The sequence below is a fragment of the Anas acuta genome, chromosome 10 (assembly GCF_963932015.1).
Source record: "Anas acuta chromosome 10, bAnaAcu1.1, whole genome shotgun sequence".
Lineage (NCBI taxonomy): Eukaryota > Metazoa > Chordata > Aves > Anseriformes > Anatidae > Anas > Anas acuta.
Window position 1 is genome coordinate 9,840,763 of NC_088988.1, and position 16,982 is coordinate 9,857,744.

The 16,982-nt window shown below is 44.3% G+C and overlaps 1 protein-coding gene across 2 annotated transcripts in view; it reads left to right on the plus strand.

Annotated features, from left to right (window-relative positions):
- WTIP (WT1 interacting protein) overlaps positions 1-16,982 on the plus strand; it is a 78,373-nt gene that overhangs the window by 46,321 nt on the left and 15,070 nt on the right. Inside the window, exons 1-2 of one of the 2 annotated variants that reach the window (XM_068693100.1) lie at positions 775-993; positions 6,757-6,824. In XM_068693100.1, coding sequence (XP_068549201.1) covers positions 987-993; positions 6,757-6,824 — 75 coding nt within the window. In that variant the 5' untranslated portion in view covers positions 775-986. Of the gene's footprint in view, positions 1-774; positions 994-6,756; positions 6,825-16,982 lie in introns of those variants that run through there. The other variant, XM_068693098.1, reaches the window with a different exon arrangement.

The following is a 16,982-nucleotide window of genomic DNA, read 5'->3' on the forward strand; positions in this document are numbered from 1 at the left end:
TAAATTTTTAACCCAGCATTTTTGAAATCTGAATCTGTCTGATGCTATCAGAAGGCAAACTGAGTGGTTGCGTGTTTTCAGAGAGTGCACACATGCTCTTCAGAGAGTGGCTGGCACCTTGCATGGTGAGAAGCTGCAGCATCTGCACCTGAGAGTTCAGTGTAATGCTAAGGATGAGGTCCCCATTGTGGCACCCTGTGCTGTCATTATGGTGTCTGCAGCACCTAGCACGGATCACATGGCACCAATTGCCCTGGCACAAAATTTGTGATAGGACCCAGAGGTGATGAATTTCCTGAAGTAGTGGCAGCTCTGGCTGCAGGACAGCAGGCAAGCAAACACAACTGCTGCTCAGCCTCAGCTACCTGTGACTAGTCTGGTTTCACTCGAATGGGGCTCTGGTGTAATATGGGGGAACTTCCCTTCTCTCTTATGGAGCTGTGAAATACTTGAGTGAATGTTGTGTATTAATCCTTCCTCTATATTTACATTTCATTTTGCCTGAATGCTTTGAGAGGCTCACTTAGGATGCTACCATAAGACCAATAATGATGCTGGTGTCCCATCAGTTGCTGCAGAGATGGCATCTGAAGCTGTTAACAAGCAATTAGGTCCATGTTCAACATCGCTAAATAAAACAGATACGCACAGTCCATTGGTCAGTCAGGCATGAAGAGCCAGGGGCTGACGTGCTCAGAAAGCTGCATGAGTCGTGGACCAGAACTTTGAGAGTGTGGAAATCCTCACCAGGGTTCCTGGGAGCAGCACTGGGCTGTGCCAGGGTCTCGAACACGTCCTCAGTGCCGCTGCTGTGCCTGCAGCTGGCGGAGAGGTGCCGCAGCAGGGCAGCGCCCGCCTGGTCTTGCACCTTGCTGCCTGCGCGGGGGCCTGGGGGGGCTGTGCCCCCATGGGAGAAGCAGCGGCAGAGGCGAGGTCTGTGCTCGTGTGTGGTCAGACCTACCCAGGCATGTCTGCAGCAAACAGGAATGGCAGGTACTCAAATAATATTCCGTGGCGATAGCTTTGGCTGTTCAGGCTTTTAATTAGCTCTGCTTTAACGAAGGAAGTTTTCTTATCTGTAGCAGCAATACAGCTGACCTCTTCGATTGCGCTTCGTACCGGGAGGTTTTAATTACATTTTCTGAGTAAAATACAGGCCTCTTGTTCCATACAGCTGTAACATGAGAAATAAAAAGGATATTATTAGTCATCTTGCGCTTTGTTCCCTCCGCCTAATGCTGAAACCTTCCAGCATGCAGTTACAAGAGGCACATGTATCTAAAATACCCCAGCATAGCTCCCGATGGCGAGGAAGCGTGCCGGTGTGTTTTTTCAGCACGTTGGTAGTCTCAGGGACGCGCCAGGCGTTATCTGGGAGGCGAGGCTGAGGCTGCTGCAGCATTCCCATTATGTCAGAGGGGAGCTGTTTGTTTTTAAGTAGCGTCAGCCACTGAGACAATGCAGACTTCTCACATGAACTTGCTTACACTACAATACTAGTAAATCACGATTATTACCCAACAGTTGCATGTTTTTAATCATCAAAGTACTTAAAATATTATAATAATGCTTGGCACTTTTCAACTTCAAAGCATGCTGCAAACAGTAATTAGGTCTAATAACCATGCTGTGACAGTGAGACGTGGCTATCTCCTGCTCTACAAAGGAGAGGGGGGTCGGCCCCTGATTCGGTTGCATCATCCCGTGTGAGGCTGGAGATCTACCACTGAAGGCTGTGACTTGATAAACTTACCTCCCCGTAGGCAAATCTCCCGCTGCTAGCAGCGGCCAGAAGGGCTTTGAAGATGCTTTCAGCGCTGCTGGGGAAGGAGCGGGACATTTTCAGCACTCAGAGCTTCTCCTTGAGACTGTAAAACCCGGTCTGATTCACATTTTGTTCTGTGAGGGCCTGGAGCAGCTTTTGAAACTGCTGGAAAAAGTTTTACCCCATCTTGGCTCCCTGGCTGGTGTGTTTTCACCACCCAGCAAAGTGTTGTGGAGACTGAAGAGAATAGTTGTGGACAGCATGTGTCAACTGTGGGTCATTTTTCCTTTTGCAAGCCCAATCTTTCAGTTGAGTCCCTTGCTAAAGCAACAGTTCTCCTGTTCCGTCCTTTTAGATGCAGCACACAGGACATAAAAATTGTGTAGGAAGTAATTATTAGACACATTCAAATACTGGAAACTCAAAAACTGGTTAAATGTGAAAATATTTGTTAAAAATCTAGAGCTTTTCTGATTTTATGTATCGAAAGAAAATTCCAAAAAGATTGCTTTCTTTTGATTTTTGTTGTCCTGGTTGCAAACACCGATTGTGATCATTCCTTGGGACAAAGTCATTTCTGGCTTACTTTTTACTAAATACTAGAGTGTCTACACGAAACACCTCCTTCTTCACTGGGAAGATCTCTGCTTTCTGCCTGATGTGATGGACCCTTGTTATCCTGGAGCTCTCTACCTCATCAACATCTGGGTATCAGTTTAAAAGTTAGTTGGTGGGCAGGTGTTGTCACTTTGAGTGCATAAGGTTTGTTTTCTACAGTAAGTGAGGCTAAAGAGTCTAAAAAAGGGCTTCCCTGTAACAGCTGATGTTTGATGTCTGTGCCTGGGCTGCAGGCTGGGTGGTGTTCTGCCCCCCTCTTTGGACCCTTGTGATCCCCCTGCGTGGTCCTGGCCGACCCACTGCTGCTCAGGTCGGGTCTGAAATCGAGCCTCTTCCTTGCTGCTGCCGAAAACTGGTCTGACGGGGCAGATGTGCCAAGGTGGGTATCCAGCTAAAAGAGGAAAGCAGCACAGTGCTTGTGAAACCCGGTACTTGTGAACCCTCTGCTAGGCTGCTCATTAAAAGTGCTCATTATTATTATAATGAGCTATCTGCAAGTTGCTTCAAGTTTTGTTAGAAACTCTGACTTTTGTTTCACTATTATGAAAGCAAATGGTAACCTGCACCTGGCTGTGCTCAGTCATTCCAAGGAAAAGCAAGCAGCAGGTTCTTTGCACCAGTGGGCAGGATGTCTGTACCTTGTCTAGCTGGCCAGGCACTTGACTCAGTTGCCTAAAACAATGCGAGTTTTTTGAAAAAACTTGAAATCTCTGCTTGACTGACAGTAATAGGCTACAGCTCCATGGAACAGGCTAGTGCTGCCCAGGCCTGGAGTTCCTCCAGTACCCCAAGAAGCGAAGCCGTGTTGCCTGGCTGATGGAGCTCAGGCGGCTGTCCCAGCCTACCAGGCCCTGCACCTGCTGGTACATGGCTTCATGGCTGTGTGCAGCGCTGTCATTCAGCAAATGCTTCTGGAGGGCACCAGGAATGTGTGTTTCTGCCTTTATTTCTAAGACGCAGTATGTAGAAGCCAGTGAAGTGAAGTGAAGGCCGTGCTGTTTGTGTGATAAACTTGCTGCTTCTTGTTTATGAGATAATTATTGCGCTATCCCTGAATGAAATTCCTCTAAGGTAACAGGCCTGTCAATCATATTAATTATTGCTAATAATAGTAATTATCATGTGAGTAAGCTACTTGCTTTCTTTATGAGTTTAGGCAAGTCAGTTCCCTAATAGGCAGCTTGTTTTTTTCAGCTGGAAAAAGGTGTTTTTTCTCAGTTAGAAAGGTGCTGCTCTGTGAGCATATAAAGCAGACTTTTTAACCACATGTGTGGAAAGGGAGGTTGGGGTGTGTGTGTGTTTGGCAGGTTGGAGGATTCGCTGCGCTGTGTGTAATCAGTGAGCAGTGGCCCACAAGCTATGCAGTGGCTGATGAAAGGACTCACAGCTTTGCTGCACTTAGGTGAGGTGAGGTTGTTTCATGTCACCCAGCAATCAGGTGCCAAACAAGTTTGATAACACAGGCATCACTGAGAGACGGTCCAAATCATCCTTTTAGTCATGTTTGCTTTGGGTCCTAGGCTTCCTACTCCTTCCTGGTCAGGGAAGCCTCGGACCATTGACTGCTGAAGTGCTGTGCTAAGGAAACAGAAGGACCTGGTCCTTCTGCAACCTGAATGCTGCCAGGGTCTGCACACTGGGACCTAAGCAGGACACACAGGTTCTCGTTCACCTTCTGCCATGCCTCAGGAGATGCTGACGCCTGCCCTTGCTGAGGGCATTCCTTTCCTGCAGAGATCCTTCCAGCAGCAGAGTTCACAATTTGTCCCTAATTATCTCTGCTGCCTCTAACCATAATGGGTGTGTGGTGAGGGTGATGGCCAGAGCTTCACCACCTGAAGCGAATGCCCCGGCCCTGCACCTGTGCAGGCAGTGTGTGTGGGCACGGCGAGGAGCTGCCTCAGCACATCAAAGCCTGGGCTGCGGCCTGGGAGCGGCCGCTTCACTTCCACTGCCTGACAGCAGGCCCCATGTCCTGGCCCGGTCCGGCACAGCCCAGATGGCCTTTCAAAAGCTGCTCTGACCTCTCGCCTTTTCTTCCTTCCCTTCCTTTTACATTAGTTTATTGTTAGCGCCTTCATTTCTATTTGGGTAGAGGCATCGGGGCAGCAGTTCCTGTTTTCTTTCCTGGCAGCAGATTACTTCCCTGGCCAGGTGTGCCCTTGCCTGGTTCCGGGCCTGCTGGGCCTCCACTGCCCCACAGGGAAGTGACTGCCCGGCAGCTGGCACGAGCACTGCTCAGAGGCGTGGTGAGGAACAGCGACACCACCACACAAACCTGTGGCGCTGAGGAGACCTGAGAGACTCTTGGTGGGCCTGGGCATCTGTACTGCCCTGCTGGAGCTAGCACCTGAGGTAAAGGCTGCTGGTGGTGCACCTGGGTTTAACTTTGAGCGGGTCCTCACAGGGACCGACCAGCACTTGAAGGTCACCTGAGGCATATTTACAGTTTTATACAGGGCCCTGCTCAGAGCTGTGAGCTGGGAGATGTGGCAGTCAAGCGGGGAACGGCTTCTTCAGCATCTGCATAGGGAGGGTGTAAAGATATTTACGGAAAGAAGCCTGTGCTGTCAGTGAGAAAGACCAAGAGTGAGCAAGGAAGGGCAGTGACAAAGCTTTCAGGGGAGAGGTTTAAGAACAGCTGGATAAGCAGCAGGGGAGATCTAGAGGTGGTTGCTCCTGTGCCAGCCTAGGGAGGCCCCGTGGTCCCCTGAGGGCTGTCCTGGCCCAGTGTCTTGTTTCTGTGACATATGGCATGGACCAGTTTTACCTCAGTGCCTCAGAGCAGATTGACAGTCTGAGTGCATTGCCTACGCCACTGGGCTCCTGGTCCCCACCAGAGCTACCAGGCAGCTGGAAAGACAAACAAGAGCTGACTCCACCTACCAGCAGTATGGAGACAGCAGCCTGTGAGATCGACAGCCCAAGAATGTGCACACAAAAGAAGCATTTCCCTCTGCCACGACAGTAAAACCGCCAGACAACCACATGCAGCATGTGATTTCCCAAAAGCATCAGCCCAGATCCCAACTTTTTTGTGCCACACACTGTTTCCCAGGATCGGATCACAGTGGCAACGTGTAAAAGGCACTTTTAAACACTGAAAATTAATCATATTTTCCTCAACATTGTTTATGGAAACCATGGAGAGCACTTCTGCCCCTCTGTGCTTGGCCAACTGGCTCAGCTTGCTGGCCCTGAGAGTTGAACCCTTCACAGATAGGTGGTGTGTACGGTGCAGCTACTCTGTTTTGGAGAAGTCCAAGCTTGTTCTGTGAAACAAAAGGTTCAGCAGTGACCTGGGACAGGTTATCTGTTGACCTGTAAGTACAGTCTTTTGCCCTTTTCCCTGCTCTATATCCCTGGCAGTGTTGTTGGTGTGCATTGCCGTCAGCAGCTGGTATGCAGCCCACAGCATGCACCGTGCCATCTGCTTGCCAAGGCTGCAAATGGCTCATGAGAGCACCCAAATATTTCAGAGCTTTGGTCACGGGGACCCTGACACAGAGTAGAAATAAGGTGAGTCAGGGTAATTCTGGTTTCCATCCTCGCTCACTGCTTTTACACTGATAAAATCTCATTGCCTTCAATGTAGCAGCTCCGGTGTAAGGCAGGGATCTGATCTGTCGTATCTAAAATCTGGTTGGGTTCAGTGATTTCTGCGTTCCTTTTTTAAATTATTTTTTTGGGACTCTCTGGAGTCTGTTGTATATTTCTTAACTCTAAAGGGAGCCATGAGTTTATGATGATCACAAGCATTGTCAATAGAGTTCAGCCAGCTGTAACGCAATAGAAAATGTTCAAGCTTGAAAATGAAATCTCTTGTTTTCAGTGTGATGTTCTGCCCTTCCCTCCATCATATACACCTGGTATTGCCTTGATACCACAGGTAGCTCTGGCTGTGGTTGGTGTGACAGTGATTAATGTATTAATATTTTTAAAGGTGACAGGCTCATCCATTTGCTTTATGCCATGTTTGTGGTCCTTTAGAGACAAGTACATCACTGATGCTGATTCCAATGGATCTATGCTAGGTGTGATTTCACCTGCTAAGAAAATTGTTGCAATTTACAAAGAAGCCTTTTGTCCAGAATAATCTTCCTTGGTTTTAGATTTCAAAATTTGCAGGAATTGTAATGAGCTGGGTTCCATCATTTTTGCTTACAAGTAATGTTTAGTTGATTAGGAATTTGTGAATGCAGGATGGAGACAGGAGCCTAATCCTCATTTATTTGGATGGACATTGCAGGGGGGAGAGAAGCCAGGAACTGGCCTTGCTAACACATGCAGCAGGGTGTGCTTTTTATTTGGCATCCTGAACAACTGGGTTTCAGAACAGAGTACAAAATTCTGACAGTACACTGTTTTAACAGGGAGAAGACTACGAGGAAAAGCGTTCTACAATGTCAATGGCAAGGTGTACTGTGAAGAAGACTTCCTAGTAAGTAAGACTTTTGGCATTATTTTCATTTTTTTCTTTTAGACCAAATTGTTCTTTTATATTGGGTTGTTTGCTTTGAGAGTTCGTTTACTCTTCTGGGACATCCTTCTGCCAGTGCTGGAATTAGGGGAGCATTTACCACTAACTCCTTGAAGATGGAGTCAGACCCATAGTGGTGGCTATGAAACCAAGTACATAACTGTCCATAAGCCATCACAAAGTGTAAATTATGAGAATACACAGCAGAGCTGCTCAAGCTTGGGACTTGAATTGCAGCCACAAAGGCTCTCCTGCCAAGCTCAAAGTCAAACATCTGGGGAATACCAATCACAGCAAGAGGGGAGACGTTTTTGACTGGAGCACGTCATCGCTGTGTACAATGTTGCTTTGTTGCAGGCGCAGTTTTAATCACTGCTCTGCTAGGAGTGATGTGGAGCTGCATTGTGATTAGCTAAAAACTGTTAGCCACGGAGGAGCAACTAATTTTCTCTCCATGTGCCCAGAGCTTTTATAAATGGTGTGCTTTAATAGAGACTGAGTCATGAAAAGAAAAATGGAGCTTGTTGCTGAGCTGTGTTGTTCCAAAAATAAAATATTTGTGCAATTAAGGGTGAGGATTGTGCGGTACACAGAGAATGATTTGATAAGTGGCAGACCATTTATAATTAAGAATAAGGGGACAGCATGGCTGGGAATTGAACTGATATATTTTAGCTTATAGGATGATGAATTGGAGAAGCAGTATGTTGAATTTACAGCACCTTTATTTATTGAAATACCATTCATTTAGAAGCATTGGTCTTCCAGAACAACTTTCCATTTCTAATGAAAATATGGCCATCCTTTTTGCAAAGGAATTACTCAAAGTATATCCCACAACAAAAATGTTACTGGCAGTTCAGAGTACACAAATGCATTTCTCATCAATGCAATCCATAAAAATAATGGAAATTCCTAAAATATAAGCCGTATTTGCCTTCATATGTTTTACCTTTACTCTCAGCCTACCACGGCTGGAGGCTGCCGAGAAGAGCAAATTGTACTTTGTGCAGAAATGTTTTGTGTTATAATTGAAATGTGTTACTGTTTTGTTTGCTTTTAAGAGAGAAAATTATTTGTTCTTCCATGCTGTTTTCAGCTTTCTTTCCCCCATTTCTGCAGAAGTGTAGGGAGAAGAAGGAAAGGTGGAGTGTATGATAGAGGGGCTCGAACCTTTGAGATTTTTTTTATTTTTTTTTTACTGTGTTGGAATGTACTTTGTTGAACAGTGCCCATGACCAAAACTTTAATCCAGGTTGAATGATGTGATTGTTGCTATTATCTTGAAATTTCAGCCTAAACATGACAAAAATCTAAAAATCTACATCTTTTTGGAGAACATTCAATTGGGGGGGGAGGCACAAAGGGGATGGGTGGAACCGTTTAATTCTTAGACGTGTTGCAGTAGACTTCTGAAGGGAGACGCAGTGATTTTCTCAAGAAAACTGAGGTTAAGGACCTGATAAGAATACATTTTCTGCAAGTAGAGGAACAGTTGGGACATTCCAGGCATCGATTTTTAAGCCCAAGCCTCCTTTGGATGCATCTTAGCAGGTTCCCATTGTCACAGGGAGATGAGAGAGAAGCAGACCAAGGGACTGCAGCAAAAGGCAGTAAAAGAAATTAAATTCTGATGTTATCCCTGCCAGTGTTAAACTCACTGCTTCTCAAAAAGTAAATTCATTCTCTTTTAGCTTCCCTTGAGCAGACCTCATAGCAAGCATACCAGGAATTGCCTTGTTTCTCTAATAAAATCAAACACCTTTGCCTACTTCAGAGTCCTGAGGACTGAGAAAGCTCAAAGCGTAGCAGTCAGAGGAAAAGTCTGCAGAGTAGCATTTAAAAGGAAATAATTTTAACTGCTTCTTGCCCCCAGGTTTTGTTCCTAGCCACTACAAGGTCCCAGTTCTGTCTAAAAAAGAGGTGTTTTCCATCTAAAGCAGGTAGCCAAATGCTTCTTGTGTAACTGAGAATTTAAGTCTTCATTGTAATTCCAAGTCTCCATTGTAACACTCTTACTGCAGCTTTATATACCATACTTTTTTTTTTTTTTTTTTTTTTTTGACAGTACACTGGTAGGATGTTAGGGAAGTCAAAGACGGGGGTAGGAGTTTGTGTAAAAAGTTTTTCCTTTTGGATGTATTAGGCTAATCTTGCACTGTGGCCTCTGACCACTGCCATGCATGCTTTGCAGGCCAAGAAGAGAGCACACAGAAGGAGGCAGAACTGTGGGTGCTGCCGTGCATTATAACAGCCTCTGCAGTTGTCCTGTAGCCCTGGCTCCACAGGTCCCTCACAAAGAGCTGTCTCCTCTTTCCTGCAAGCCTCCGTCCCGTCCTATAGCAGCAGCGTGTATATAGAGCCTAGATATGTGCTCCTGTGTGCCCGGAGCAGGCAGCACGGGGCAGTGCTGTCCGTCCCCCTGCTACTGCTCTGTGTCTCACGGGTTTGCTCCAGGTGCTCCCTCAGCACCCCCCTGGCAGGACTGGGGATGTCCCTGAGGCTGGGCTGGGCACAGGGAAGAAGCAGCACCCCGCTGTGGCCCTGCAGTAAGTTGGGCAGGAACAGTGATAAGGCAAGAAAGCTGAACTGGTTCTTGCTGTGAAATAGCCAATGGACATACATTTTAGGGAAGAATGGATATTATGTATGGGTTTCTACTTATTGGAAATTTTAGAAAAGTTTAAATTTTTGCCATGTGTGTCAGTATTTTACTTCTGGAGTGCTGCTGTTCTCTGTGTCAAAACAACTCCTGTAGAAGCAGCCTCCAGAACTGTACTTTGTAGCTCACAGAAGGTACCAGGTACTTTAACTCTCAGGTCAGCTCTTTCTCTCCAAAGGTGTTACATTGAATTCACTGAGGTATTATTCATGGTCCTTGAAGGCAAGACCTTCAGAAATGCTGTTACCTGATCCTTGGAAGTGTTCGGCACCTGCTGTAAGAGCAGAGGTCACCCTCCTTGGCTAAACCGTCTCTTTCAAGGTTTAGCACAGTGCTGGTGCCACCCACTCAAGGTGTGTCTCTTCCACCCTAGAAGCAGTTGCATTTCAGTGGTGAAATGGCTTGCATTTTTCAGGAGAGCTCAGTTGTCACTTAAAGCACGGTGAGCGCCAGAGAGCTTTGTCTACCAAGTTGTTTCAAAAAAAATCAGTCTGTGAAAGTGTGACATGAGGAGCTGCTAGTGTTAAGCATTCCAAATCTGACCCTTTCTTTGAAAAGTACTTTAAATTTCTGGAAAAGGTGTTATAGAAATGTAGATGTTATCATTCATTATGAGCAATTTCCACTGTGGAGCCATAAAGCAATCCAAAGCACAGATACACCCATCAAAACCTCTGGCAATAGCCGCAAGGTACATTCTTCTAACAAATAGTTTTCCCACATGTTTGCTCTTACTGAGGGCACAGATTATCTTTCTCTGAATCAGGCAGCTTATTTTGCTCATTCTTTCCAGGGAAGAAATGCTAGAAGTTTTTAGGCACACTCGTGGAGTTGCAGGTGGAGAAGAGATGCCACATGGAACTGCTGTGGTCGTCCTTCTGAGAACAGTGCCAGCCTTCCTGTGTGCAGGGCTGCGAATCGATGCGTTAGGGATGGGACACCCCCACGAGAGCAGATGGCATGGCACTGCTCTGCCTTCTTCACTTGTCAGCCTCCTGGTTCCCTGATTAGCTGCAGATTCTGTCACTGCTTAAATCCAAACCATATTGGCTAAACGTGGTCAGCGAATCAGATTTAAAAAAAATATATATATATCCCAGATATTCCACTTCTGCCTAAGCATGGTGTAGAGATTGCCTAACCAATTTCCAGTAGGAGCACTTGGGTAGTGATATTGTGTTATTGGACAATAAAAAGAGCAGTAAAAAGAAGAAAACAAAATAAAAAACTTTTTCCCTGGTTTGCTTTAGCTCGAGGGAAGATGCAGTCACTTGTCTTCACGCCACCTTAAGGCAGCAAGTCCAGCAATACCCAGCTCTGTTCTCAGCCCTGTTAGGACAGTTTCTTGAAAGGAAATAAAACAAATGACAGTTTAATCCTTCCCTGAAAGCTTTTAGGACACAGATGGCTAACTAGCCATAACAAGGACACTGTTCCTGGTGAAGTGAACAAAAAATAAATGCCTTACTGTATAATAAATAATCCCAGTCAGATGTTCTTGTTCCATTTCGTTGATAAATTGCTGCCTAATCAAGGGCGAAGGAAAAATAGCTCAATAATTTTAATTTGTCTTTCCTGTTCAATGCTCAAATATCACGTAAAGAAATTTAAAAGAAATTACTGTTTTTCTTGGCAAAAAAGACTTTAAAAGTGTCACCAAAGCAGCCTGAATCTTAGATCTATTGTTGCCTTTCTTTCTCTCTCTCTTTTTTTTTTTTTTTAACTTTTTGATAGGCTTTTCCTTTTTCTCTTGAGGTAATGAGCATTATTGAGTGGGGATCCAGCAGAGGTTAAGAAATTAGAGAATTTCCCTCCAGGGAGGAGATGAGAGGGAAAATGAACCTTGTGACAGATGTTAGTTATGTTGCTTAATGCACTGCTGAAGACACTCAGATGCAATGGAGATAGCCTATTACAGACACCACAAGCTGTAGCGCGTAGCATTAAGGTCATCTAAAACTTCCCCTTTCAAGATTTTCCCATTTTTCTAACAACTTTGCCAAATTTAATCTTTTAGGCTGAATTTCTCCATGCCAGGATTGTGCTTCTGGCCAGCTCTGCTGTCATTTATTGTCAAAAGTTTCATCTAAACCTGTTCATCCGTTTCAGTAGGACTAGGGGAAGATTTGTCACTTTGCCCATAAATCCTCAAAGTGAAAGGCTCTAAAAATGTAATTTTGCACATGCCGACCATAAAGAGAGACTTAGGATGCTGCAAGCCCCCAGGCCTTGGGGTGTCGGCTTTCTGCCCTTCCTACCCCTGAGCGTGGCCAGCCCTCATGATGGTCATTGAGTGCCTCCTGCCCTGGCCTCCAGAAGAGGCAAGGGCTGAGGCTGTGGCAGAAGGGAGGGCAGGCAGCCCGCGGGCAGTGGGGGAAATGGGGCGGGATGCTAATGCAGGACTAGCTGGGCGGTGGGCGTTTGGGAGCAGGATTTGCACCTTCATCTCCTGTAGCACCAAATACAATGAGACCCTTACCCTAATTTGGGCCCCTGGCATACAGGGCTGCAATGTAAATATTAATAATAACGAAGCTATTCTTCTCGGTTTGTGCACGTGCTGTTCTCCAAGCCTGGCAGTGTGGGAAATGGCCTCCCCACTCACTGGGGCCCTAGGAAGATAGTTTTTATTTAGAGTGGTGGAAGCTGGTGTCAGCTGGAGTCAGGGGTTTGATTTTCCATCTCAGTGAGTATAAATGTTTGGAGATCCCCTTGGGAGGTGAGCACTGGGGCTAGTGCATTAGCCAGAGAGCCCATCACTGCTAAGTGAGACTCTCTCAGAAAAAATAGACTCCAGTTGAAAAGGTAAACGATTAAAGTTGCAGCTTATGTCCATTTCATATCTAAGGGGAATCGGAAAGCAAATGTAGTTCTAGATACTTATGAGGATGTTGCATTTCAGAGACTCGCTATTAAAATGCATTCTCCAGTCAAAGGACAGACAGACACATTTGTTTATTGATGTGTTTAACAGAATAACGGAATCAAAGCTTGGAAAGGCTGCAATAGTCCTGGTAGACAGAAATGTGTGGAAGTCTGTGAGCAGTTTCAAGGCACTGACCCTCTGGGTTGGGACAGGAGGTGCCTTCAAGTTCCAGAACGCTGATAGCATTAATCAGACATGGGCAGATCCACGGCACACGCAGTGAAAGGCATCCTGAACGCTGGGCTTTGCTGTGCTCCCAAACACTACCCCTGAAAACAACGGCAAACAGATTATAGCATGTTCTGTAATCCGTGCATGAGGGAGTGAGGTTCAAGTTGTTACTTGTGTGTGTCTTGCTTCATCCCCTCCCTGCCAAAAAAATTATGAATACTGTTTTTCCTTATTTTTTCTTGACAGTTCATGGTATACCAGTGGTCCAGGTTTTATTTTATAAACAGATTTGACAGCAGCGATGATTAATTGTGGTACTCTGAATTGAAGTGTTGCATCAAACCTACAGATGGGCTTTAAATACAAACTTCACAATATTTAGGGGATAGCCAGATACTTATTGGCTTGTGCAGTTTAGAGTTAATTATCTCAGTCATCCCAAGGAGCGTGTAGAGCTGGCAGTCTGGATTCACCTCTCATTGTACCTCACCGTACTGCTGTATAGCCCACATCAAGGGGTTACACGGCCACTGAAGCCGGTAGCAGAACTCCCATGGACTTCAGGAGGAGCTGGATTTTCCCCCAGGAATTAATCCCAGAGGACAAGTTTTTAAAGCTAAAGCCCACGTTAAAATGTTGGCACCAAGGCTGAGAAACATAAGGCTGAATTCTGCAAACACTGCATTGCATGGCATGGCAGACTGTAGGCTGCTAATAGGAGAAAAGTGGTGTTTTGAAACAGGAGACCGACTGGAGTCCAGAAAAATCTCGGGTTTGTAAAAGAGCAATACACAGGCAGTACCTAGCCCCAGATGGTAATACAGATAAACATAATGTAATGAATGTCAATGTGTAGGATCTGTATTTGCTAAGAAGATGCTCGGTGTTTCCTGAATTTGGTTATGGATTGCTAAGTGGGTCACGGGAATCACTCTTTGAGCCATGACAAAATAGACAAGGAAGACAAAGATTTTTTTTTATTATTTATTTTCTGACACTTACCACTATGGACTTAGGTCTTGCAGCTGTCCCATTCTTCACATGTGCTAGTGGCATGTTGTGGAAAGTACGTTAGGAAGTCCAGTCAATTTCATGTCAGAGAGTCATTCCCCACTTCCTCTTGAGATGCTGATCCAAAAACTCCGATTATCCCTTTTTTTCTTAATATTGCATTGAAAAATAAATTACAGTAACTGAAGCACACTTAAAGAGGAACTAGAGCTCTTTTTAATTATGTGGAACTCCTGCCAAACACTTGTAAGCAGACAGCATTAATTTTTTTCTATGGGAGCATTAGAAAAAAAAACATGTGAGAAAGTGGTGTGTTTCCACTTCTGTAGTAAATGCTGGTATTAGTTGCTGTATGTTTTGAATTGAAATCTTTCAACAACTGTTTAGAATAAAATGCAGACTTTTTTCAGGAAGATATGTTCTAGACAGCTTCTTTCACAGTGTGCATAATAGATGGTAGCATTGACAATAAATAAGCCGTAGCAAGAGTGTAAGTGCTACGCAATGTAAGGCGCTGTACAATGTGAATTGAGTTCATAGATTTTGCACTGTATGATACAGTGCTGAGTTAAATGTGTTGCTTCAGGTTTCTTTCTTGTTCATTGTCACTGCAAAGCTTCCATAGGAGTTTGTCTGAGGAAGATCTAGCTGAGAAAATCATCATTTTACTCATAATTAATCAGACAAAGTATCCTTGGCGAGTGCTCACTTAGGGATCTCTGTAGGTTCCCCATGAAGTAGATGGCTGTTCCCTTCTCAGAGGTGATGAAATGCCTGACTGCTAAGGCAAAGTTAGTTACCAGCTAAATTCCTGAGTTTTGGCAGTGTTTTGTGCACGGCCCAACAAACTGAGAGAACATAAAGTCCCTCCCTGCTCTATCCATGTCCTTCAAACTTAACTAAGTGGAAACACAGAAGCATGAAGATATGCTGCTGTGTTAGTGTTTCCTTACTGGCACCAAGACAGAACAAAGCAACAGGAAGATATATGAAAGGGTTTCAGGCGAGATGAAGAGTAATGTTCTGGACCATTCTGCTTTAGTTTAATCTCTGCCACCTGCTCCGAAGCTCCTGTATCTCTGAGCCTGCTAAGGCCCCATTTTGTTCAGTTTAGTTTAATCGTTGCATTTAGATGTGTGGGTAAAACAACAACAACAAAAACCCATCTGCATGAAACCAAATTTGATATTCTCTCTCTCTTTTAATGTGACCCTATGAATTTCTTGCATTGTTGTGTCCCATGTACTAAGGGTCCCATGCAGAGAGCAAACAATAAAGCAGCGAGAAGACAGATGCTCTGCTAATGGGAAACCAAGGAGAAGAGAGTCTGTGAGGGATTACAGGCAGCCTGGGGTTGGAATACATTATTAGCATAGCACCCAATTCAGAAATTCGTTTTCAGAATTAAATGCCTGCAGCATTTTGGCAAAAACTCCTGATCATCCCTCTCTAAAGCCCTTAAAGCATGAAAGGGTAAGAATGTCAATTTTAGGCTGAGCAGTCACATTCAGCAACTTTGCAGTGCTGTAACAGTTTTTACAGCTTCATACCATAGGCAGCAATTGCCACACCTACTGAAATGTAACCCACTTGATCTGTTTGCACAAACCTTTAGCAGGTTTTGAACATCCCCATCAAAGAAGAAAATGGGCCTGAATGAGATTCCAGGGTCTGTTTCCAGGAGGAAGGTTTTGTTTTGCTGAGTGCCTAACAGCAGGGAAGTGCATCAGCCTCTCCTTGGGCATGGTTAGGCATGTGAAGGAGGAGCAGCGACATGTCTTTTCAAAGATCTGACATTGCCTAAGGTAGAAACTTAAGGTCCTGAAGCCTTTTTCAGGCATGCTGTTTTTTTTATTGTTTTTGCTTTTGAAAATGGTGATGAGAACATAGCGCTGTGAAAGACCCTTTGGTAGATAACGAAGATTCAGTTGAAGGATTGATGGCAGACAGGAAAAATGTTTTCTTACAGTACTTGGTGGGATTATCCTCCATGCATAATTGTTCATTATATACTAAAAATTCATTGTTAAATTCTTTTGGACATATTGCACATTAGACAGAAGAGTTCACAGACCCCAAGATTATCACAGAAGGACACTAACAGTCCAAGTATTTGGGACAGAAGGGGACTTGTTTTCCTCTTACACTGGAACAAAGACTCTTGGACAGAATCATTAGACATTTTTAGCCTGTTTGGTAATCAAAGTATAGTAGATGGCAAACAAAATAGAAGTTCATCCAGCCAGTTCTTCTACTTTATTTTTTACTCTTCTGTTTTGACGTGGTTGACATAACTTCAAGGTTTATTTAGTTTTCTGAGTCTTATTTTATATGAATATCATTGGGGAGCTTTATTTTGAAGTCTAGATTCTTGCACACAGACTGAGATTTTATTATCCTGAAAGAGAATTCAAGGACAAGGTAAATATGGGAAAAAACAGTTGGGATCAAACTGAGGAATCAGGAAAAATAATACACCAGCTCTTCCATGGTAATGTTTTCTTTGCATTTTGTTAACTAGCATCTTATTTCTAATGCACGGAAAAGACAGTAAAGGCTAATGCTTCATTTTGAGCTTTGAATGTCAGAGCTGTTGTTTTATAACAACTTCTTTCAAAGTTTTTGTATGTGCCTAGTGAACATTTATAATGAATATTTGGGAAAGTTCAAAAATACGCTTATTTGTCCTGGGTATGTACTGTCTGTAGCCTTTTGAACATGCTAGTCTAGTTTTGAGCTTGGTCAGTATTTATCATCTTACTGGTCTGCCAACAGTTCCTTTTTTTTTTAAAAAAATGGCACATTTGAAAACGTTATAAAGTAAGCCTACTTCTCCTTCCATCTGGAATGAAATTGTATGTATAAAATACCACGTGTACAGGAACTGTATCTGTGGTATGGCTTCTCTGTTAGGATCTTGCATATCAGCTCATATTATTTCACTGTTTCACCTCAGTCTGCTTTTCATGTCTCCAGATTGTGAGGAAGGGCTGGTATGCCCAAAATTTCTTTTTCACCCTCCAGCTATGTCAGTAATGAAAGAAACTACAAGTCTGTACAGCCTAACTTCTCATGCAGTTAAGTAGTTCACAAGCTCTGGGGGACCAGTGCTTCTTCCACCCGGCCATGCTGGGAACCCACCATCAGGGAGGCTCTTGGGTGTGCTGGGATGATAATGCCGCCGTTCTGCCTTGTCTACTGTCTAGATCAAGTTGTAACTTCTGTCTTGTTGCACACACAAGGCTTGTGAAGCTTAATAGTAATTGAGTGTTTCAAAGACAGAGGTTAACAATTTTAATTAGTATTTTAAGACTTTGTAAGTTTTCTTCTAAAATTGAAAACCTAGCAT